Source organism: Perna viridis, chromosome 2 (genome assembly GCF_037379345.1).
Source record: "Perna viridis isolate PV_CMFRI_1.1 ecotype Kerala chromosome 2, ASM3737934v1, whole genome shotgun sequence".
In the NCBI taxonomy this organism is placed as follows: Eukaryota; Metazoa; Mollusca; class Bivalvia; order Mytilida; family Mytilidae; genus Perna; species Perna viridis.
The window spans coordinates 34,083,648-34,108,951 of NC_142446.1; the positions used below are offsets into that span (position 1 = coordinate 34,083,648).

The 25,304-nt window shown below is 31.5% G+C and overlaps 1 protein-coding gene across 3 annotated transcripts in view; it reads right to left on the minus strand.

The window, feature by feature from the left end:
- LOC148624757 (uncharacterized) overlaps window positions 1–25,304 on the minus strand; it is a 46,230-nt gene that overhangs the window by 14,477 nt on the left and 6,449 nt on the right. For all 3 annotated transcript variants that reach the window (XR_015919762.1, XM_088567634.1, XM_088567635.1), the window contains 28 exons: window positions 24,783–24,851; window positions 24,126–24,241; window positions 23,586–23,667; window positions 23,240–23,407; window positions 20,367–20,453; window positions 19,610–19,704; window positions 19,089–19,196; window positions 18,755–18,815; window positions 18,036–18,143; window positions 16,883–16,947; window positions 16,599–16,670; window positions 16,064–16,233; window positions 15,263–15,391; window positions 14,814–14,962; window positions 14,270–14,400; window positions 12,302–12,440; window positions 11,498–11,566; window positions 9,593–9,708; window positions 8,636–8,717; window positions 7,976–8,143; window positions 6,246–6,332; window positions 5,343–5,437; window positions 3,626–3,733; window positions 3,312–3,372; window positions 2,221–2,325; window positions 1,595–1,659; window positions 1,000–1,071; window positions 204–373 (listed from right to left, as the gene is read on the minus strand). Coding sequence is in view for 2 of the 3 variants with exons in the window: in XM_088567634.1 (XP_088423760.1) it covers window positions 204–373; window positions 1,000–1,071; window positions 1,595–1,659; window positions 2,221–2,325; window positions 3,312–3,372; window positions 3,626–3,733; window positions 5,343–5,437; window positions 6,246–6,332; window positions 7,976–8,143; window positions 8,636–8,717; window positions 9,593–9,708; window positions 11,498–11,566; window positions 12,302–12,440; window positions 14,270–14,400; window positions 14,814–14,962; window positions 15,263–15,391; window positions 16,064–16,233; window positions 16,599–16,670; window positions 16,883–16,947; window positions 18,036–18,143; window positions 18,755–18,815; window positions 19,089–19,196; window positions 19,610–19,704; window positions 20,367–20,453; window positions 23,240–23,407; window positions 23,586–23,667; window positions 24,126–24,241; window positions 24,783–24,851 (2,947 nt within the window). In the remaining variant the exon portion in view is untranslated. The remainder of the gene's footprint in view (window positions 1–203; window positions 374–999; window positions 1,072–1,594; window positions 1,660–2,220; window positions 2,326–3,311; window positions 3,373–3,625; window positions 3,734–5,342; window positions 5,438–6,245; window positions 6,333–7,975; window positions 8,144–8,635; window positions 8,718–9,592; window positions 9,709–11,497; window positions 11,567–12,301; window positions 12,441–14,269; window positions 14,401–14,813; window positions 14,963–15,262; window positions 15,392–16,063; window positions 16,234–16,598; window positions 16,671–16,882; window positions 16,948–18,035; window positions 18,144–18,754; window positions 18,816–19,088; window positions 19,197–19,609; window positions 19,705–20,366; window positions 20,454–23,239; window positions 23,408–23,585; window positions 23,668–24,125; window positions 24,242–24,782; window positions 24,852–25,304) is intronic.

Sequence of the window (25,304 nt, forward strand, 5' to 3'; positions counted from 1 at the left end):
TTGTTCACGAGAAGGCATTTACGAAATGACAAAATATAAATAAAAAACAGAAATACAATCATTTTTCATCAGAAAAGTGCAATTCTCGGGAAGAATTTTATTCAACAATTTCCTGAACTATTTATACATTTATTTGCTCTGAGAAACACTTACGGAAAATAGAGATTTATATTTACTATATTATTATCTAAACAATACCACACCTAATTCCGTTTCAGCCTTGTGTCTCAGTTCTCTAATTTTCAATTCTCCAATTTTATAAGCACATGCTTGTCCAGGCCATGTTATATATCTATGTACTTCGTTTGTTATATCACTCTTGCCATAAGCAGTGTAATTAAGCATGTAGTTGATTGCCTTTTCATCAGTCCAACTAAATAACACATTTATATATTTATCAAATTATATACAAAATAAAACAAATGCAGCTTTCCATCAATCATGATCGGATGCACTTAATATAATAACCAAAGAATACAACTTTGAGAACAAATGTTCAGAATTGATGCGACCCATCCCGAATATATATATATATATATATATATATATATATATATATATATATATATATATATATATATATATATATATATATATATATATATATATATGAATGTAAATTGAATCAGAAGAAGTAATTCCATGAAGTAAGCGCTTAAAAGCAGCATGTATCATTCTTCCCCCATTTAGAACACTTAACAAATAAAATGCGTCTACCCAGAGCATTTTGTTTTTGAAAAAAAAATATCTAATAGTTTTTTCATGATTATCACACTTGTGACATTATTCTCTTATACAAATCAACTGCATTTAGAAAATCAATTTTGTTAAGCCTTATAGTCGTTGCATTACAATGCATTTCTTCTTCTAATGGCATATTAATTTAAAGTTACAAAAAAATGTTTTGATTTTTATAATCCTTTAAAGTTTTACCATAACAAATGGTTCTACAGAGGTAATGTTACAAAGTCAGTTTAGAAAAAATCTGAAGAAACTTACTTAAAGTAATGCAACCCAGTATCTACGACAAGACGACATGCCCTGAATATTTCAGCACTGTATCGACCAAGCCTGTTAACAATACAAAAAGGAAGTCATACTATTAATTAGAGTGCTTTTCAAAAAGCGAACCATTCATGACGCAAGTAAGAGTAACAGATCACACGTGTGTATCTTAACCTCCGCTCCTGTAAACATAAAAAAATAAGTGACATCTCGTCCCAAAATTTTGTTTCGATAGTCTCTTTTGTCAAAACAATAATATATATTGGTAATCGTGTGACAAAATATATCACATATTTAGCTTGAGTATTTAAGTTTTTAAGAATTGTACTTATTTATCTTCATTTTATGACACGTATTTAACTACTCTGTTGTATGAAATAGTTTCTTTTTCTGAAACGTATTTTTCATTAATCTAGAAAACAGCTATCTGCCTATTGACTACTCGGTCTGTATTGTGTCGTGATGGTGATATGCCTTAGATACCTGTAAGAACTAAACAAAAAATGTTGCCTGATGTGTTTACTGAAATTAAATAAAACAAGTGACAAAAGTGATGGCAGTTGCTGCTTTTTATGAAACAAAAACTTACAACTCATAATCGTCATTAAAAACTTTCATTTCTTCTCCTAAAGCTTCAGCATAAAGTGCCCAACCCTACGAAAGAAACAATATCCTAAAATGCTAAAATTGAATGGTTGTTATAACAGCATCATATTAAATCATAAAAAAAGTATTCAATTAAACTTAACAAATATGATAACATTCTCTCGTAAACATAGCATAACTAAACCATATACTAGTATCCAAAATAGCCAATCCATAATACTTGCTAATGCAAATATAATAAGTATAAGTGTTCGTCTTATTTTTAATTTGGGAGAAGAAACCAATATATGTATTTTATGAAAGCAGTCATACACACATATAGACAACAAAATGGCACATGCCTTGAAGAAGAAGCATATTTTTTTTTCTACAGAGGCTGTATGATACAACTGCTTCGGTATAGGCTGTACATGATAGGTAAAGGTAGGTACCATGTATGTTAGACAAACAAAGTACACATATTGCCTCGATATAGGGAATTTAAGATGGGAAAGGGACAGGTCCTTTGTATGTTTGACAAAAATAATACATCTAACCTAGATATTTGCTGTAAACTATGGGAAAAGAGAAGGAACCATGTACTTTTGACCTACAAAGTATTAATCTAACCTCGATATAGGCTGTATACGATGGAAAAGTTGCAGGGGCCATGTACAATTGACCCACAAAGGCGGTTCTGTACAGTGGTATGTCGGATGTAATTTGATAGCTCAGCTGTGGAAAGATCAGAGATAATTGAAATTAAAACAACGAATAATTAGAAATACTGTACGCAATATCACAAAAAGGAATATTCCGCTTCAAAATGAGATTTATGTTAAATGTAAAAACTTTACAAAAATTATTTGATTCCTCCAACTACGTTAAAGTTATATCACACACACACACACACACACACACACACACACACACACATATTATGTTGAACCATTTTCTCAAATTTTATAAAAATCCTTTGAGGAGTTGGGCTTACCAAAAATATTCTCCGACGAACAGACAGATACGGTGATGTTGATATATTTAAGATGTACATTTTCGAATCAATAATGACAATTTAACAAGATTTATCAATATTTGGATCAGGAAAAAAGTTGCTAGATTAATACCACATTTAAAATAATTAACTTTCTGCACTGCATGATAGACATGCAAACATTCTGGCAAATACAACTGTAATAAATGAATTCTATTTGATAACGTTTCATTGTTACTTCCTTTAAGTTTTCTGAAATAGCTACTAGTACCACAAAACTAGTAAATTTCTATTCCAAATTTTTACAGCGTTCGCTAACCGCCGAGATTAAAATTGGCATTGCCGCGCACTGTAATCTAAAATGTTTGACGTAAAACAAAAATGCCTTTACGCCTGTCTGGGCTTTTTACTGTAGTAATAATAACATGACGTTATAAAGGTTTATTCCATGAGAAACATTTGTAAGATAATATTCGTGATGTGACTGCTAAGTGAACGAAAGCACAGAAGAGAATCTATACGGCTTTTTAAGCATTAAATCGAAAGAGGAAAATACGGTTATTAGTAACAAACGGGTAAATATGATGTACAAATCAGTTATCCGATTATAGTCATATTGATTCATGTTAATGTTCGGTAAAATTGCATAATAGAAGAAAACAAATGACGAGAAATTATTCTGGTTAAAAAAACCTCTAAACCCATTACACAGTTTATTAACATTTACCTGAAGATGGTGTCCTGGAAGAGCCTCGTGTAATGCGAGATCCGCAAAATTAAAGGTAGGACTAAAATATATGGAAATTATCATTATTACAACTTATATACTCTTTAATCATTCACGATTTTCATTCCAGAAACAATTTCATTCTAGATTATCAATTTGTATTGAAGAATTTTTATTATATGTACACAATTAACATCCTACATTTTTTTTCTTATAGTTTAAGGTATGTTTAACTCGTAACTCATAACTCATTATACTGTTTTATCGTGGAGTAAATGTCAATGCTTTTGATCGATTAGCCAGGAGCCGATTACCTTTCATCCGGATGGAATAGGTTAGCATAGAATATTCCTGGTCTTGATCCATCAGAAGATCCCTGCATGTACATACCACCGGGTCCATCTGTCGGAGAAGGCTGTACTCTGAAAAAGATTATACTAAGTACCTGAAAAATCATAATATGATAACTGCATTTGATACATAATTACTTAAATCACAACTTGCAAGCCCTTACAAACACCTGCAGCTTGTATTAAATAACTTTCATATTTCATTTGTTTGGTTTAAATGTTTCATTCTGATTTTTACATTTGTTTCTATGGCAATTTCTCTAATCTGACGTCATCCCACGTAAACATGAATGCAATTTTGAAATTAAACCAAAACGGAAGCGCCCAACATGATCTTGACCCTAAGGTATGAATATATATAACAGGATAACATATGTTTAAAGGACAAAGATAAATTGAAAAACGTTGATTTTAAGTGTTTAAAATAAAGTAATAGAATAACGTACATACAGTATTGTTTCCTTATATCAATCACGACTTTTTGGCCATGTGAATAACTTAAATAATATCGGCTCACGAGCGTGTTGGTAATCAAATATTTAAGGGTACAGGTAATTGGCCCAGAAATTGTTTAACTACCTCTCTGAAATATCACATACTGAAAATGCCAAAGTTACGTCCGTATTCAACTTATGCATTATGTAAATTGGTCATGTATGCACACTATCCATGTGACTAAAAAGAAACTTCATTCATGTCTTGTGGATATGAAATCAAGTATGGTCATACTGAATTTGATGTGTATATCATTGATGAAAGTAAGGTTCTATATTATTTAAATAACATCTGAAATTCAAACCCTCTTTTCATATTTTGACCATAAAAAAGTAGACCTATTTGGACCACACATCTGAACCAACCCATGAAAACCCTATTAACCTTAGCCCCTTCAAAGACTATGTGGTCCTTCAATATTAATTCTCAAATCTATTCAAATTAGCCTATGTTCTAGGTTTATGGCTGAAACATTGTTGATGTGAATTTCTTTATTGATCATTTGTGATAAATCCCCTTTTTGAATGACAAAATGAAACTTATTAACCTATAGTGGTTCAGTTGTAATCCGACAATATCTATTCAACCTGATTAGATAATATGTTCCAAAAATCATTCAATTGGTTGCCAATGTAAACATAGACGATATCTTAGAAATAGAAAAAAAAACATATATGAATATTTTACCATCAAGTTGCGTATTTATTGTATTGCAATTGACTTGTACCTCAATAACATGTTTGTCAATTCTCGTATACGTTTTGGAAGATGAAATCTTATGTAACAGTTTAAAACACCATTTTTCGTACTTGAGGTTAGTTTGGAAAGGGGATTGTATTGAGAGAAAAGATACCTTAACGATGTCGCCCCACAAAATAACTCAACCCAAGGTTAATTTGAATTGATAATATAAGTAAAAACATTTGAATTGAAAGTATAAGTAAAACATTTGAATTAATCATACAGGTAGCAACGAGAACTAGATGGGATTGATTATTCATTTGTAAGTACTTGATTATTTAACACAAATCAACAGAGGAAATAATATTGATAAGAGTGTGTAAAAGATGAAATGTCTACTTTATTTCTTTTAATGTTGACATTGAGACGATACATTCGATGTAAAATTCGACATTGGTCATTAGCAATTTACTTGTGTATTTATCATTATCATAAAAAAACTCACTCTAACGGCAAGTCAGGAAGTTCCTTGAAAAGCATTGGCAGCTTAGGTTTGATTCTTCCAAATATTATTTCTTTATATTTGTCCAATATTTTGCTCTGAAAAATTGATAATAGTTCAAAATATTTTGACATCTGTTAACATGAATCGGTAATACTTCATGCAAGAATTGTCTGATATCTGTTAAAAAACAACACTTAACATGTAAACTTGAACCCGGATGCAAATAGAAACAATAAGTCTGTATTGTATTTATTTATGAAATAAACTGCATCAAAATTAATATCGTCCCATTTTTCCAAAATTAGTAGAATTCCGCATAGAATTAATGTGGGGAATTTGTATCCGTCGAAAAACATGGCTGCCTCTACTAAAATATAACAAAGGGATCAGACAGTATTTTTTCGCATATTATATCTTCAAAACCGTTAGGTTTAACTAAATTCTTCTAATTGCTGCAATGATCCCTATTACAAGACTTACAAAAGCCTCAAATGGATCAAAGTTGTCAGATGACTTCTTGTAAGAGTTATTGCACTTGAAAGATAGAAAATTACGGTTTTTTTTTTTACAGTTTTCAGCTAATATCTTGCAAACTATAACAGATACAAAGAAACTTTTAATGCTGAAATGATCTTTAAGATAAGTCCTACTAAAATCGTGTTGAGCAAAAAATCGTTGGACAACTCCTGGTTAAATGTATTGTCTTCGAAATTATGTGAGCGATTCAGTCTCCTTCTTCCCATTTAATATTACCAAATGCCTCAATGTTACTCTTACTACATTACTTAAAAAAGATGCACAGATATTGCGAATTTATTTGAAACAGCTTTTATCCGCATTTGCACATAAAGCTAAGTCTCCACCTTTCAAAATAATACAACATGACATAATGCTACTACTTACGCTATCATTAAACAGAAACTGTGGATCATGTTTGAGTTTATCGAAAACCTCTTTTGTTGTTCCTGTCAAGTTTAACTTTTTGAAAATCTAAAACAAACGAATTGAAATACAAATGTAAAACACTTAAACAAACAAAAGTTTCGATTTATCAAGAAGGGCTCGTCGATTAGTTGGTTAATTCATTGTGTTGATTAAGTTTCATGCATGTATTGATTCATCTAAGTAATCCTTAAAGTAGCTTAAATGTAATTAAAAAGCGCTTTATAATCCCTGGCATATTTGTTTCCATAGAAAAGCTGCAATATAATACTAGACTTACTTTAGAGTAAAATCAGGTACATAATACCGTAGCTTTCCTTGTACCTTTCATGGTAGAGTTTTACTAAAGTTTCGCTGCAATTATCTACAAAATCCAACTTCCTTTGACGCTTTCAGTTTACACAAAAACACTGCCTAATAGGCACTCTGAAGCATATCTAATAAAATATTACTTTAAACGATGCACACGATGCACTAATTCCATAATTTTGTTAGTTGGAACTATATATGCAATTAAAATGAATTTCCGCAACATAAATGTGTGCTTTCCGGTTCAAGTATTAACATAAAATCGATTTTTCCATCAGTTTGATGACTAATAAGCATTCTCGAAGATATCTAGAAAAAAATGATTAAAGGAGAAGATCATGTTATTGCGCAAGTCATAAATATCGAAACTAATCTGCTAAATGTTCACGAAAATTAAATTGAAACAAAATAATTTCCTTTCTTAATTAATTAATCGAGATTTATAATTTGGAAATTTGAATTTCCCGCGCCTATGGGCGCCACCATGATCGGTTGAATTGTGACGTCACGAAGTCGGTTTGTAAAGTGAAAGTAAATAGGTAATTGATTACAATGTCCGAAGAAATCGCAAATTTGGGACAAGTTTGGGACTTTTCCCCTATAATTTCAACCCAAAATTAAAAGAAGAAGAGATTGAGGCACAACATGTAAGCAAATGTCAGATATCATGGACGAACAACGGGATTTGCTGCCAGATGACTAGTATTTGTAAGGAAAATCTTATGACTACTTCCGAAGAATGTTCGTGTTCCTGGTAAAAAAAAACTTTTAAAACATTTCTCTTTTATCATTCGTGCAATCGTAAGTCATCGTGTTTTGGTGATTAGATAAACATGATCGTAGAAATATTTACGGAATATTCTTTGTTTACATATTATCTGTAGTACTTGTATCAGTATCAAACCGACTTAGTGACGTTAGGAGCCAATCGGAAGCTATCGGTAAAAATCAATAAAATCTGGCTATGATCTTCCTTCAGATAGGAGAGTTCTGCAAGATGGATATCCACTTGTATTTCAAGGAGTTCGAAGTGGAAAAGCAGTATATCTTATTGCCCTTATTCCTTCTTTGACCCTAGAAAAAAGGCAGGTCATAAATCATCCTTATCGCTCCATATACTGTAATTGTACCTATTTTGCATAATATTTATTTTCATGAGTGTCGCAGACATGTACTATCTGCGAAAATAAGTAAAGAAGAAAGCAAAATTTCAACCATTAATCACGTATCGCGAATATGTTCATAGAAAATAATAGCGAGACTATGTACTCGCGAAATAAGTACAATTACAAAAGATCATATGGTTGTTCCCGTTTGCCAGTCCAGCAAGACTGTGATCAACAGACAAAATAGCCACTACAGGAAGTATTAGTAACTCAAACCTTTTGTATTTCTGTTGAAATTCGCTTGACCTCGCTTAATCCCTTACTATGAACTTCCTCTGGCGTTATGTCAAGACTAAGATGCCACTTAAGACAAGCTTTGTAAAATTCTTGTCCTCGGTTCCACGAACTAACTCCAAACTCTGTTCTCAAATGTTTAGAATATTGCTACAAAGAATGCAAAGATACGCATTAGTTACGAAGGTTGTAGATGGTGACCTGCTGAAACTTAAATTGTTAGTGGATGATAATCTAAGTATATGACCTTCACCTAACTAACATCAATAATATGAATATTAATCAACATTTAATTTGTATAGAAAGCTTATATAAAAAAGATGCAATCATTCCTGAGAAAGAAATGGCAGGAGAGGCAAAACAAAAATGAAAAAGGAAGATCTCTTATTGTCAATATATATATATATATCTTTGCCCCGAAATAAAAATGTCATCCTTAACCCCATTAAATCAGATGGCTGATCTATAAGGTCAATACAACAATACAAAAGGCAATACAGAAATAATGAAATACAGAGATGAATGTAATAATAACATTTCTTCTGTATTCAGATCGTGTTTTCTTTTACATTTATGCATTATTTTGATTAAAGTTGTGACAAATTCAAGGACTGGAATATCAAAAATAAGAAAACAACATACATTTTGAATGTAGTCTCTCAGGTCCGTTAATGATTTTAAGTAATTTTCAATTGCGTTCTTTGCTTTTGTTCGTAGGTCTCCTCTTTAAAGAAATAAAAAATATATGAAATAAGGATACATATGAAATATCACCTCAAATAATAATCCTGATATACCTGTATTAACCTGTGAACTTGTTCGAGATGTGATAACTGAGATATAAAAACCAATATCATATTCCGTCTATCATATGTTTAACTACAAGAAAGTTTTGATATTGATTCGACAATTGTGGGTGTTTTATGGATGTCAGTCCACTGGCTGTTATGCATACACAGCCAAATTTTCTTCCCGTGAATTTCGTCTGAATCGAGGTCTTACGTGAAATTCACATGAAGTTCACGTGAACTTCGGGTGAAAGAAGCCTTCACGTGAAATTCATATTAAAGAAGTTGCATTGAAGTTGGTATAAATCTTTTACGTGTACTTCACGTGCAATAATTGCACGTTAATTTCACATAAACTTCACGTGAAGAAAATTTGATTGTGTACCAGAGGCTCATTCTATTTGCTGACAGAAAAGCGATTTTTTTTCAAAATATAGATTAAAATTATGAAGGTATGCTACGACTCACTATATGTAGTTGTATTTTTTGTGTTATGTCCGACATGTGTGAACTATTTTTTCCATTATATCTGATCTGTAAATGTACATATCTGTCTTATTGTTGAATTTTGCAGTTACATTATGACGACAACCTAAACGATTGCGTTCTTGTTCTACACTTTCTTCCAAAAAGTGACAAATATACCTTGCATTGAAATTTTAAGATATAAGAGCTGTTCATAACCCCTGTGTAAATATGAGAATATACAGTGACAGATTAAAACAAACTGAGCTTCATTTTTGTCATTTAAAAGTGTTATGTGTTCAACATATAAATAAAAATCTATGGTCAAGATATCAAATCCACTTACTTCTTTTGATCAGATATATCAGTGGCATTATCCAATGTTCCGTTGAATGGTTTGTACCATGGAAATTCTTCTGGTGTGTTAGTTATAATTTGGTCAAATCGCCCAGTCACTCTACTCTTTGAATAGAAAAAGAAATAAAAGCACGTCACAACAATAATTCTCTATTTCGTTAAAATAAATAGTAATAAACCTCAAAATCAGCTGTTAAATGTTCCAGTGCTAAGAAACATTATTTCACACATTTATAGAGGGTAGAGCATATAAGAGTTAATTTGAATTTGATTTTCAATCTTTTTTATTTTTTTTTACTGTTTCCTGAGCGACGTTGAAGACAAAAAAAAACGCATTTCCACTTAATGCAAATTTTAAACAGCATTTGCTGCTTTTGTGAGAATCATTCCGATATAAAGACATTCATCGTAGATTTGGTAAAATACTGATACTCTAATATTGTTAAATTGTCGACGAAGTGATGGTTTATGAAATTTTGATGAACTGTATATGACAGAACCATCATCATCAAATGAACATTTGAGCTCGTGGTTATAACGAATTGGATTCACCAAGATTCCAGTAAACTGCAAACTAAATCCATTTAATACAAAACATCATTAGATTATATAATTTGAATTTATTCACATTTTGAAACAAATATCTATGAGATGAAATGTGAAACCTAGCCCTGCCTCATGAAAAAAACAAATAAGTTTTGTAAAAGGATATCGTTAGAAAACTGAAAACTGATTTATTCAATGGGTCATAGTTTTCCTTTCCTCGTTTGTCTACCCCGGACTTGACTTTTTATGAGCAACTCGGCGGGTGTTTCTAGAAAAGCAGAGGACGCTTACCCTACCGGTGCACCTGGTCCATGCTCCCAGCTTTTAGTGGAGTCTGAGTTGCTCATTTGCTTTTGTTACTTTGTATGTGTAATTTTAGTTACTTTATGTTCTTTGTTGTGTATGTCTGTTTTCCATGTCTGGTCTTTGTCACTGGATTACATTATTTTGATTACCGCTATAACCTTGGTTCCCTTGATTATTCTTAGAAACTCACCCTTTTTTATAAAATATTTGTTTGTGGTAAAACGTTTCATTTTTTAAATGGGGGAATGTAGAATACGGTACTGGGCTTTTGTGTGGTATGGGGATATTCTATTGTCAATGGTAAAAAATGAAAGGATATAGTGAAAAGCAACAAATGAATAAGCGTGTAACCTGAAGTCAAAATAGTAGATACTTTCAGAGATGACCAATAAAGCATTCAACAAGTTTAAAAACACATTTAAGTAGGCCCTGAAAAGCTATGACAAAAAGTTAATAAAAACCACGTTCTTCAATAACAAACTAAAGGGTAATATATCGACAAAAAAAAACGCAATATTGATCAACATCTCCTATCTGTGGGTACGCGCATAAAAAAACCGAGGTTGGGTTTAAACTAGTTTTTAAAGGCCTTAATCATACCGCATGAATCGAAACAACACACAAACACACCTTTATTCACTCAAAAGGACATCAAATTCTCTCCTTTGAAAACCTCAACAAACAACATATAGACATAAAAAAGTAATCCCTTTAAGGGTGCTCACAGTTACTGAAAGCTAGCGCAGAACACATTAAAGAATGACTTCCAGTATAAGAAATTATCGGTCACTACAATTCCAGGTGACAAGATTGGAGAAGTAACGTCAAGAACTAAAGAGGCAAGATTTGATGTTGTGTAATGGGGAAAATTTCTGTTGGATACTGAAATGGGGAAAATGGGGAAGAGAATAATGTGGATGTGGCATTTGGTTTAAATGGGAAGTTATTCCATTGAAAAGTTGTACTTGTAATTTTCGAATTTCTTTTGATAGTAAGTTACACTGTTTGTTTATTATAAAATCAGCATAATCATTGAACTTACCATAGAAACATTATGGTTTGTATGTCCTTCGTCAATAGCTTTTTCCATCAATGCTATATATTGATAGATCTAAAATATAGCAAAATATATCTACATGTACTTTCTAATTTTATTCTAAAGGCAAAGATTTACACTAAACCGTATAAATTTCAGTATGGTGAACAAAACATTAGACATGCATTTTCCGTTTTAACTCGAGGGATACTCATATTGAAAGTGCTATTCTATTCCTTTGACCTGAACCCAACAAAAGGTTTTACCCCATGCATACGAAACTACAGACGATAGGTATCTTAACAAGTATACACAAACAACAATAAAATCATTGAGTATGAACCGTAAAACTGAAGTCTGAAGAGCGCCTGCATTGCTTACTTGAATCTCACTATTTTGTCATTTGAATATTTGATGTCAAGAATATTCAAGAAATTAAAAATCACCACGACTCAGTTGAATCGTTTATATAAGTGATCATGATGATATTTATATCAATTGCAAGGTTCCTCTATTCATTTTGAATTCAAAAACATTGGCAAAGAGTCTAAAAAATCGCCATTGTTAGAGCCGATGCATTCAATTGCAATTGTTTGAAAAAGGAGGCGTTTTACATCTTCGACCTATCTGAGGCTTTGTAGGGCTCTTCAAGCAAAGTCTTTTAAATTTTTATAGACGTTTGTTCCAGATGAGCTAAAATGGAGTATATTGAAGTCTCATCATATTTATTACAAACATGTCAAAATGGTTTCATCAAGTCGTTGAATTATTTCTTTATTATATTTTGATTTGATTGTTATGTAGATTTACCTGTTTTGGACGTTTTTCCAGCCTGACAACATAATTCTCAAAATCTTTTAGCGTCATATTTCTCGGTAAGACGGACAGAAGACTTCCTGGATCGATTTGTGGACCATCCAGAAAATTTACTGGGTTTAAAGGTGTATACCTGTTTAAAAAGCATATCATCTAGTAGAATCTATCAAGTCGGTAAATGTACATGTTGTATTCACGCAGCGTGATATCATTCGTGTATAAAATAGTAAGTAGTGTTTGACAAATTAATTCATTTGTTTTATAGTGGTATTGCTTCTACCTCATTCTGTATCATAAACATTTACAAATATGTTCACTGACAAAACCTCCCTTAACAAGACCATTAAAGACATTTTTTTACATTTTATTTATGATTACATTTAACCAAGTTACAATATTCCAGGAAACCCGTCTATATGTATATTTCAAAATCAAACAAAAATTGCCATTGTTAAATGTTAAGTGAAACCTATTTCGTCCGTAACTGTTTTATTGTAATTAAGTGTCAGTATCTGTAAGATCATGCAGAGGGGGAAACATGGTATAAAAAAACACCATTTTGAATGTTTAATCTGACTATTTGCACCATCACAATCAAGAAAAAAAAAGATTTTCTATATAATTATACTGAAGCGGGTTACAATTCATTGAAATACACTGACAATGAACATTTCAAGGGCAGATATCTCTGTCAAAACCCCCAAGTTTCCAATATTCAATTGAAAATTCCAGAGATTCATAGATCAAATAGTGGTCTTTTCAAATAGAGAAAGCATTTTTTAATGACCTGCATCTGTCTATTTTCCCCCATTTTGCCTGATTCTTACAGAGACTGACACTTAAATGTTGGTCATAGCATTAGCATATGGAAAGTGATATGACTGGACTTGTCACACTTTGGAGACGTATACCAATCGTGCAAGTACAACGAGGCAGATAATACTCTATTTACAAATAGGTTTGTACATAATTTAAATGGAATATAACAATTTAAAAATTATCTATCCTAATAAAACATGTCTGCCCGTAAACTAACGGTTAGTTCTACTATTACGGGAATATTACTTTTTAATTTTGTACATGATCAACTTTTAAATTAGGTATAGCCTTAATTTTTTACCCTCTACGCAAGGCTACCAAATAGTCAACAATGTACAGTGATTTTTTAACATAAAGCCTTCTGTTTATATTAACAAGAGAAAAATATTATTTCTGCAAAATTTACGTCTACCTACTTTGCACAGATTCTTTTCCTTCACTTGATTAAAATCTGTTGTTAATGTTAATATATCTTGACCTATACTTAGATTTCGATTGTAAAGGAAAACTACTGACTAGAGTATACGACAAACGCAATTACTTTTCATTCCGTATTGTCAATTTTCCTTTCATCAGTGGCAACATCCCTTCAGCACCTGAACTTTTCATATCAGAAATCATATGTTATGACAGAGCTTGCCGTAGCTAACTAGGCAAACTATTTGTATCCCGTTATAATTCTTACAATTAAGTTACTGGAACAGGGTTATGTTGCTACAAGATTAAAGTCATCTCTACAGAAGTTTTATGGCCGTCATCATTAATTCGTGCATCGTTCCGGTGTATCCATCTGGACCATGAAAACTGATTTGTTGAACGTGTCATAGTTTTCTTTTCCTCTTTCGCGGTATCGAATTTTTATGAGAAAGTCGGCGGGTGTTTCTAGAAAAGCATAGGCAGCTTACCCTACCGGTGCCTTTGGTAAATGCTCCCAGTTTTAGTTGAGTTATTTAGGTTTGTTACTTTGTAATTATTATTATTATTACAATGTTCTTTGCTTTTTTCTATGCATGGTCTTTGTCATCTTACGTTCCTTTCCTTTCCGCTAGAATATTTGTGCCTCTAAATACTCTTTCAATAACACCAAACATTCCGAACATTTTTCAACAATTCAAAAATTAACTTACTGATGTTTCGACTTACCATCGCCATTGATAACCATCTCTATACGTCGTTAGAGTATCTTTAAAAATATCAAAGTCAACCTTGCTTTTGGCGTTTAGCAAACTTCTGGGTATATTATCTAGTTTAATAAGGAAGTCGTCAACCCCATCCTACATCATAAATTACAAATTACAAATTACAAAAAGATAAATAACAAATTAATCATTGTGAATTTCATACAAGTTCACATGATGTTCACGTCATTGGATTTTATTAATTAAATAACTATTACTTGATAGAAACTGCTTTTATCGCTCTCAAACAACACAAAATAAACAAAACCCAAGCCTGTAAGAATACGAATCAAAATAACCGTTATACTTTGCTTTTATCTCAAAGAATATCAAATGAATTCTTTTTTACGTACTATATATAATTAATCATTTCTCGTTTAACTTAAACATTGTTCCAGTATTAGTGTTTTTAATGCAAAAAAAACGACTTGCGCAAAATGTGTATATACTGTTGCCCATGTATTCGATTTGTAGGTAAGTGTTATAACTTGGATATTATACTCTATTACCTTCAAATCATCAAAATAACCCAAGGAAAAGTCTTCAATCTCTGTGTCGTATGTACGGATATTCATGTATCGAGCAGATTCTGGGTTCTTTGAAAGTAACCAATCTGCATAGTCGCTTTGAAGATTCTTTAGATCATCTTCAGGATATTCTGAAATTGATCAGTTTCAAATGCAAAAAGAAGAGAAAAATGTTTTTAATCAGTATGAAGCATTTTGTACATTGAGAAAAAGAATCAGAACATGCATTAAAATTATGATTTAAATCTCCATGAAAACAGGTAGCCATCTTGCCATACAATAGTAATAGACTTTCTAACTGCACCGAATTTACAGCTGTATAAAAACATTCAAAACTTTAACCATAAAAAAACAAAAGGTTGCATTGAAATTATGCAATAAAATGATATAATACATGTACATATGTTCTTATTGATAAAATTGCTTAAAACCTGACGTCCTAGCGTTTGATGTTTTCGTTTTTTCTATCCAAGCATCAACTATTGTTTCCAGAGTAGATAGGGGTACTGGACCATTCTCTAGCACGACGGAATGAAAATCTTTCAAATCGAATTTATCTCCTACAAAAGGAAAAAGATAAACATTTAACAAAAACTTTTATTAAAACCGAACAGCATTTACTTTTCAGATTTTGTTATGATATTTATTATCCACAGACACAGCTTGTATTTCAAGGGATAAAAGTTTATCTAGTCGGTATTTTATTCGTGTTATAAGTCCCTTATTCATGACCAGAAGCATAGTTCTGACAAACAAAACATGCAGTATTTATCTCCCAAATATCACATCCTAAATATTCAGGGAATAGAATAGAAAAAAAACTGTGAGCATAGCTCAGTTGGTGATACCAGCACAATAAAAGCAATATAGGAAACCCCCAAAATTATTCAGATCGAAAAAATAAGAGATACACAATGGCATTATATTATATACAAATTGTAAGTTTCATCAAATTACATTCATTAGTTTAAGGGAAGTCGCGCATTAACGGTGACACCCTTGTTTAATTATACACATTAGGACTTAGATCATGGGACGGGCAAACGGACGGACAGCATGACTACTCTACATACCTCCCGCTTTTCTGGGGGTAAAATAAGGGTTTTGGTTCCTCTTAAATTCATTTTACATCTGTTTAATTTATTGCTTAAGTATTGTCTTGGGATATAATTCTCGAATCTTGACACTTTTTGCAAAAATTACTGAAGCCATAACAGATATGAATTACGCACCAAGTTCCAAGTTTGCTTTGTTCCTCAGTTCTCTTATTTTTAGTTCACCAATTTTATATGCACATGCTTGGCCAGGCCATGTGATATACCTGTCAATTTCAGTAGCGATGTCACTTTCTCCTAATGCTGTATAATTTTGCATAAAGTTAATTGCTCGTTCCCTTGTCCAACTATAACACAATAGGCCATTGCAGTTAAATGTGACATAAATAAACAAACATAAATAAAAGAAAATGATTTGAATGCAACTATTGTATCACTTTAACAATTTATCATTGAATCTTTATTTTCATTTGAAATTTAATAAATCCATAAATGATATATTTATGAATGATAAGCTGTGAATAACAACAGTTTGACAATGGTTTGGATTTAATACTTTAGCACTGAACCAAAAAAGGTTTACTTAGTTTAATGGGAAAAGCCAAGTTTATAAATGCTACAACTGTATGCTACATACACTATGCCAATGAATGTCATTGATATTAAATGTTATATGAACAAACTGTCATAATATAGCAGCAACAATGCTTACTTTTTATAATGAAGTCCTGTATCGACAACAAGTCTGCAGGCACGAAATATTTCTGATGCATATCTTCCAAGCCTGTAAAAAATTGTCTTTAATCTTAAATATATTTCAGAAATTGCTACTTACAATTCAGTAAAAAGTAAAAAGTCAATTATCCAACTTGGCTTAATTTAAAAGTATTTCATTATTAAATTATGACACGGTTTTTATGTTGTTTTTTTTATCAAATTGATAACAGATATGATAATTTTAAACTTTTTAGTCACTGTGAAATACAATGCACCTACAAGTCATATTGCGTCTTGTACACACCCATTTCTTCACCCAGGGACTCAGCATACAATGCCCATCCCTGCAGAAAAAGGATATTTATATTGACTATGACATAACTAAAACCACAGTACTATGTTGTGAACGCAAGTCGCATTTTGAAGGTCAAAAGACGAAGTTCAGAAGAGAAGAAAAAACATGGAGCGTAGATGAAATCCAATGTTTAATATACATTTGTCAAAGAACAACATTAATAAGCTTACCAAGATAGTGAGTGCTTGGAAAACAATAATACCTTAAGTTGAGTTTTAAAGCATTTGATACAGTCATCTTGAAAACGAAAGATTATGCTATAATATCATTATCAAGTCAGTAGAGCAATCAAGGAATGATGTTACGGGTGTTGAAATCCCCTAAGCTGGCAAAGTTCGTTAATTTGGCAAAATGTTGGCAACACTAAGTATATGATAGCACTTTGTTATTCATTTCATTTCATATTCACCCTAGTAGGTTACAAATTAATACAAGGTCCATTTTCTTCTGTAAGTTGTTTATTTATTTAATAATGCTTCCTTATCTACAATCTAATGTTAAAGCTATCAATCTACTAGTATATGGTTGTAATGTAAAATAAAAAGGGCTAATGTTCTTCTTGTACTTATGTACCGTGTTATTGAAATTATAATCTTCGTTGATATTCTGATAAAACATGGACAGGCTTACGATTCAGCTGCACGTGCTTTACGTCCATTATTCTTTGTGGGTCCAATCTGCACCATTTTCAAAACGTTTTATATGTTTTCTGTGAGTTTGTAATTGATGTATTGTTTTTGTGTTTATATAAATGCTCAATATTCATTGACTTTCTCGTTACAAACTTTATTACTTCGTTATTTCCCACAATTTCGTAAATGTTATTCTCAATTTTTCTGCATCTTAACTTTTTGACTATGATAGCTTTGTCATCATTCTGAAATTTGTCAATTTTATGAATTATAGTCTTACTTAAACACTTTATCAGAAATTTCCATAGCTATTGATAAATAGTTTTGTCATCACATTTTTTCTAACAACTGTATCATTATGTGTTTATCAGTCCTTAAATACTTTTAGTTATCCAAAACCCTAACTTGTTGTTCATAGTAAAATAAAATATATTACATCAATTACCTCTACGTATGCTGTAAAGAAAGGGAAAAGAGCTGGTGCTTGGAAATACTTCTCTAGAATTCCATTCTTCCGAAACTCTGGAAGTTTGGCTAACTGTTGTATGCTTATCTATTTCGAAGAAAAACAATATATTTTTAAATTGTTGGTGATAGAAATCTAAAATTCTTGGGTTTTGTTGATATATGTAAATGGAATGCATATTTTTTAAGGGAAGATTCGTTGCTATACAAAGCATACTCATTGATATGCGCTAAAATTGTTTTAATCCTTTGATTTTAAAACGATGTATACATGTTATATTGTTAGTAAACATATCTCGACATTACTGCGGCTAGTTTTTGGTAGATATACTGATAAGTTTTCATCATCTTCAGAAGAACTTCTTTGATATATCCTTCTTTTCCTCAAACACAAACGGCTGTATTTTTCAACAATACCATAATATTGTTTATACAAGTGTCTCCAGGATCATGGTAGAATTAATACAAATAAATATTGAATTTGAAGTTAAAGTAAAGTTTGATTTTTTTAAATTAACAACCAGACATTTTTCCCATCAATGAATGATATTTACGTTTAATTTTACTATTTATGTTTTATTCAATGTGTTTCTCCTTTATTGCTTTTTATAAAAGTGTTATTACTACATGTACTAGATTTGAAATTTAATAATAAACATAAAAATCGTCAAAATGTTAATGCTTATATGTGTAACATACTTGTAAGTGATGACCAGGGTTTGTTTCATGGAGAGCTAAGGCAATAAAATCAATTGACAACCTACAGAAAATTAGATATAAAGTTATGTACATTTATTACATAGATAGCGATGATTTATATAATGTTTTCAAATTGATAAATTTAGATTTTTCTTATGAGAAATAACTCTTTGTTTACTGAAAGCTTCTAGCACTCATTTACGTCACCATCATTCATTTTGAAATTAAACTGACAAGCAAGGAGAGATCCTTCGTTTAACACACTTCTAGAACATAAACAATAAAACAGACGCATAGAAAAAGAGCAGTCAAAATGAAAGGGTTATAACCTTACATTTCGTTAGGATGCTTTAGATTAACTTGGAAGATGCCAGGTCTGGATCCATCTGCAGCACCGTTCAAGTATTGGCCACCAGGTCCGTCGTTCGGCATTGGCTGTACTCTGAACGAAAAGAATTTTGATTCTTACTATTGTAATCCTCGTTTGCTACCAATTTACTTTGGTTTCAAAATTTATTAATTTTAAAAGTAGAGGGTACAAATGAATTTATTCAAATAGAAAAACTAACTGTTTTTATATGAAAGTCCAAAATGTGTCTTATTATTCTATTTGTTCTTAGGGAGAATTTATGAAATATGTACATGATGAAGAGGTTGTAATTTGTTTTCAAGTATATTCCATAATATTTAATGCAAGAGCTTTTAGTTAATTTTAAGCTTCTTGTCCTACGTTTTTGATAAAATATATCAGCGAGTAACAGTTATTGGAAAAAATGTTTCATATTTATCATGACAAAACAAACATCAGCGAGTAAGAGATGTTGGGGCAAAATGTTTAAATATGTCATCACTTACTCAACAGGAAGATTTGGTAAGTTTTTGAAGACCAAGGGTAGTTTTGGTTCTATTTCTTGATGAATTATCTCGTTGAATCTTCGTAAAATCTTTTCCTGTAATATGTTTAAATAAAAGCAGTAGACCTGATCAGACGAAAACTCAATTATAATGATAATATGCAATGTTTTAACAAATGCACAGTTTTAAAACAAAACATTAGAAATACTAAACATGAATGAAACTGTGATGACTAACTCTAAATGAAATTTTAAAACATGCTGTGATTTGGTTAAGATTTCAATACGAATGTGTTTCTCCTTTACTACTTTTTATAAAATGTCAAAAAGAATTAATAATATGAAGATTTGTACTGCTGATTCTAGTAAAACCTTAAAGAATCTTAAGATCTTTTTTTCATCTTATTCTTTTTTGTGTGTATTTTCTACAGTAGTCTTAATTAATGTGTTCCCGAATTAATGTTTGTCGTTTTGATTTATTTTAAATCGTATTTCTGTCGTCTTCAATCAAAGTTGCAAAAATTGTGAAATTTATTCAAATTAAATAAAGCTAACTCTCGGCTAAAATATTTTTTTTCAAGTGCGGAACAGAAAACAATAGTATTACATCATTATATTATAAATCTTTTATGTTATGTTTGTGTGAGGAACAGAAAACAATAGTATTACATCATTATATTATAAATCATGTATGTTGTATTTGTATCATTTATTTTCCTATACTGTCATTTTCGTATAAACATTTTACCATACTTTACCCCAGTATCATAATAAAATCCAGAATCATTCCTAATGACATCGAACGCTTCCTTTACAGTTCCATTGAGTCCTAAGCCTCTCATTATCTGGAAATAACGACACAAATATTTAATCATTAATATGCATGTTATGTTTTGTTGTTTAACTGGGTATTTATGATACGATGTTTTTTGCAATTTGGTTATCAACGGAAGTAGATAAATTGGAAGTATACTTTACAATTTCTATTTTCAAGACCTCTTAGTAACCACGAAATAATACGAACATTAGATTACCGACAATATTGCCACATATACAATATTCACAGGGGTAAAGTGGATGACCGTCACGGCCGTCACGGTCATCCCAAGATGGAGAATGGAAATTCTGAAAAAGAATATTTATCTTTAACAAAGTTGTCTATTCAAGTTATTCAACAAAATAAATATGACGAATAGTTAGTTATTTATCAATGCTTGATATTTGAAGCGGGAGGCATATGGGCAAAATGTATGAATGATGAGAAATTATAACGTAGAAATATCGGTCGGGATGACCGTACCGAAGAATGTTTGGATGACTGTAACAGAACAAGAGACTAAAGATCGGGATGACCGTAACGGGTTTATTTAATACGAAATACCAGAAATACGAAATGTTGGCAAACAATATACCGAAGCATCAACATAGAAAGACAATTCAAATATATCAAAATCAAATTCATGGCTATAACGTAAAACAGGGGCTGATCCTGACAAGAAAACTGATTTATTCAACGGATCATAGTTTTCCTTTCCTCGTTTGTCTACCCCGGACTTGACTTTTTATGAGCAACTCGGCGGGTGTTTCTAGAAAAGCAGAGGACGCTTACCTAACCGGGGCACCGGGTCCATGCTCCCAGTTTTTAGTGGAGTTGCTCATTTACTTTCGCTACTTTGTATGTATGATTTCAGTTACTTTATGTTCTTTGTTGTGTATGTCTGTTTTCCATGTCTGGTCTTTGTCCCTGGATTACATTCTTTTGATTACCGCTATAACCTTGGTTCCCTTGATTACTCTTTGAAAAGGAGAGGTGCCACATAAGGTTCCACAGAAAAAGGGGGTATTAGGACATTATTTGCCGTTTTTGTCGATTTTTCACATGGAAATGACAAATTTTCAAATAAAAAATAGGAGTGCCAACACCATGCATTCTCCTCCTGGATCCGCCACTGTAAAAGCAGGAAATAGAGACATACATTTTGTACATATTCACTTTAGCTAATAAAATAAAATACAGTTAGTGTAGACAATAGGTCTATATACAATAAAATACAGTTAATGTAGACAATAGGTCTACATAAAATAAAACTGAAGATATTAATGCATATTATAATTTTGTAATAATTTATGTCATAAAATAGAGAAGATGTATTACAATAATATATGCTTAACAAGTAGGCTTCTGGAACAGGGTTATGTTGCTACAAGATTGGAGACAACACTACAGAAGTTTTATGATCGTCATCACGAACTCGTGAATCGTTACGGTGTATCCATATGCGTCATGAAAACTGATTTGTTCAACGTGTTATAGTTTCCATTTCCTTTTTCGTCTACCTCGGACTTGATTTTTCATGAGCAACTCGGCGGGTGTTTCTAGAAAAGCAAAGGATGCTTAACCTATCGGTGCACCTGGGCAATGGTCCCAGTTTTTTAGTGGAGTCGAGTTGCTCATTTGCTTTTGTTACTTTGTATGTATTATTTTCGTTGATTACTCTTAAGCTGTATTTCACTGGTGCTTAATATATCTAATGTCGTTGGGGGCTTAGTCAAGTAAATGGCTCACGATTCATAGAAACCTTAACTGCCCCCTTCCCGATCACTGTCATATATATTATTCTGTTTTAAGGCCAAGAAAAAAAACACGTCTGTTTAAGGTTTTTTAAAAGATGAAAAAAAATTGATATGTAGGTAAAATCATTTGAATCTGTTGAATCACCTAAAATTCTACCACTTAATATTTTCATATTATTTTATATGAACAAATGTTAACCTTTGTGTCATTTCTCTTATATAAATTTATGTTTCTCGTGTTATGGACATCTCTAGTCGTATGTTACGGTCATGCTTAGAAAAAGAAGACTCTTCGTTACGGTCATCCCGATCGATATTTTTACGTTGTAATTTCTCATTATTCATACATTTTAGCCATATTCTCCCGCTTCAAATACCAAGCATGTATGAATGACTATTTGCCATATTTATTTTGTTGAATAACTTGAATAGACAACTTTATTTCAGAAAAATATTCTTACCCGAATTTTCGTTCACCATTTACCCCAATGAATACTTATGAGAATTACTTCATTGAATAACAACGTTTGATTGGATGTTTTAAACGGAAAACATGTTGCCTAGTTATTATTTTAAAGAACACACACACACACACACACACAGATATATATATATATATATATATATATATATATATATATATATATATATATATATATATATATATATATATATAATGGCACGAGCATTAGGACAATCAGTAAGGAAAAAACAAAATAAACTTTACAGTGCATAGCAACAACAATTGTCCTTTTCCTGAAATACGTGATGTACAACAAGCGCCGATTCGTTTAACGCCACCACTGACGAAAGACAACAATGGCCGCTGCAAGAAGTACACTATATTCGAATATTTTGTTGCCGTGATAAATTCATTCAATAAACGATTATATAGGAGGCCCGAAAAAAATTGTGTTGGACCTCGTACGACTCAAGCTCGCTATATACAAAATTTCTATATCGCCCAGTAACTGACTGCATAACTAATAGTATGTAAAAGACAAAAACATATAAATTGGAAAAACAAAGAAGTAAAACATTCAACATCGAGCACTACCTTTTTCATTTGTTTTGAGATTCTTTCTACTTCATCTAATCCTTTCTGATGAACCTCATCAGGTGTTAAAGGTAATGATATATGCCACTGGAGCACAGCTTGGTAGAAATCTGAACCGTTGTCCCAGGCGCTTACACCATATCCTTGTCGAAGGTGGTAGGAATAGTTCTAAAATGTTTTTAGTAGTTATAGTAAAACTAATTTAAAAGTTGTTTGCAATGTTGTGTCATTATTAATTGTTATCATACGCATTAAAGGGGAAAATAATAGCATGTGTTTTCTTCACTTCGTTTTCTTAACATGCATATTCATATAAACGAATCACTTCTTAACAAATACAACTTACATTATGCAGGTAGGAGCTTAAGTTTTGCAAAGAACTTAAATAGCCTTCAACGTAAGATTTTGCCTGATTCCGCAGTTCAGTTCTAAAAGGAAAATAACTCATTAAATCTAGATGATAGCACTGACACGATTTTATCAAAAAGAAAGTGAAATGGTTTTGCTCTATCTTGGTTCAAGTTTCTACACACCCATGAAATATCAAAAATGATACATGAAATTCTTAAATGTTGCAGACTATAAAATAAACGTTACATTCAATGATGATGTTATATTATCAGTTTTGTGTGTGTGTGTTTTACTTTAAGAATGCTGGTGTTGCTGTAATTGCCTAGAAGGGCTAAAAATGTGTAGTTTATTGTTTTGTCGTTAATGTACAGAAATGAACAAAATTATGCAAAAAAAAAACAAACAAAACAAAACATATAACAAAAAGAATAAAACAAATTAAAAAAAAACAGGGGAACACCACACTGTATCAACGCAAAACACAACCTGAGAAATAACAGATTATTGTTTCTTTGAGTAACTTTTAACTTATTACTTGACGTTTTCTGTAATAGTTGTGGCGTTATCAAGATATTCCTTGAAAGGTCCATAAAAACTGTGGTTTTCTAGATTCGATGGTATACTTCCAGCAATTTGGCTTTGTACCTTGAACTTGGTATAGAAAACATATATTATTATGATATATTTCAGAGCGTCATTTTTAACGAATCCATTGTAGATTTATGAGAAGATCTTAAAATGTAATAAAAACAAAAGTCGCCAATCTGACAAACTGTGACAAATTCACAAAATATAAAAGACATTATTTGTCATAGGAAGAATGCTAACAGACTTGGGACCGTATTGGATTGAACTTCATACTGTTATGTCTTCGTGTAATTTAAATATGAATGTAACCATGATTTGTGTAGATTGTTAGTTCTTTTTGAAAGAAAGTACTTAACAAAGAGAATTCATTATCATATCTGATAAAAATTAATATTTTCACATGTAAAAGTATTTCAAATGTAGCGAATAGGCTTAACCATTATCTTTAAAATGAGGAGTGTCTTATTAAATAGGCACTACCAACGTAGCATAATTAAACAAAAATCACTTCAATGATTGAAAAGAAGCAGCTTGGTACGACTCGTCGTGCAAATTAAATAATTTAAGTCACACTTTTTACCAGTTACTTTTTCATTATACTTACAATGGAAACATTGTGATAGGTTCTACCCACTTCTACTGCTTTCTGGAATCGGGATTTTATCTGACTGATCTGGAATTTAAAAGAAATATCATTTATCTTTCAGTAATTCAAAATCCAAATGTTCACAGTTTAACTGAACAATTTAAACATAGATGGAAAGTAAAAACTAGTATCGAACTATATAGTCAGATTTTTTTTTCTGTAAATACCTTCCAACTTTGGGTGTAGGATACAGATCTGCCGTTTACTTTAGAATTTTGCCCTTCTAACAAAACCTGTCGACAGTATTTTGCATGAACTGGTTATGACATTAAATGTCTCGATAAGAGGTACACTCATGAAATAGGGCATAATTTTAATTATGTTCACACGGTATGCGGAGGGGGTTGTGGTGAATATTGAATTGAGAATAGGGAATTTTGTACAAGAATAACAGATGTAGGAATGGTGTATGAAGAAGAAAAAAATGGTAATTAAAAAGGGTGAGTTCGGTTGGAAATGCATAATTTATTGTACCAAAAA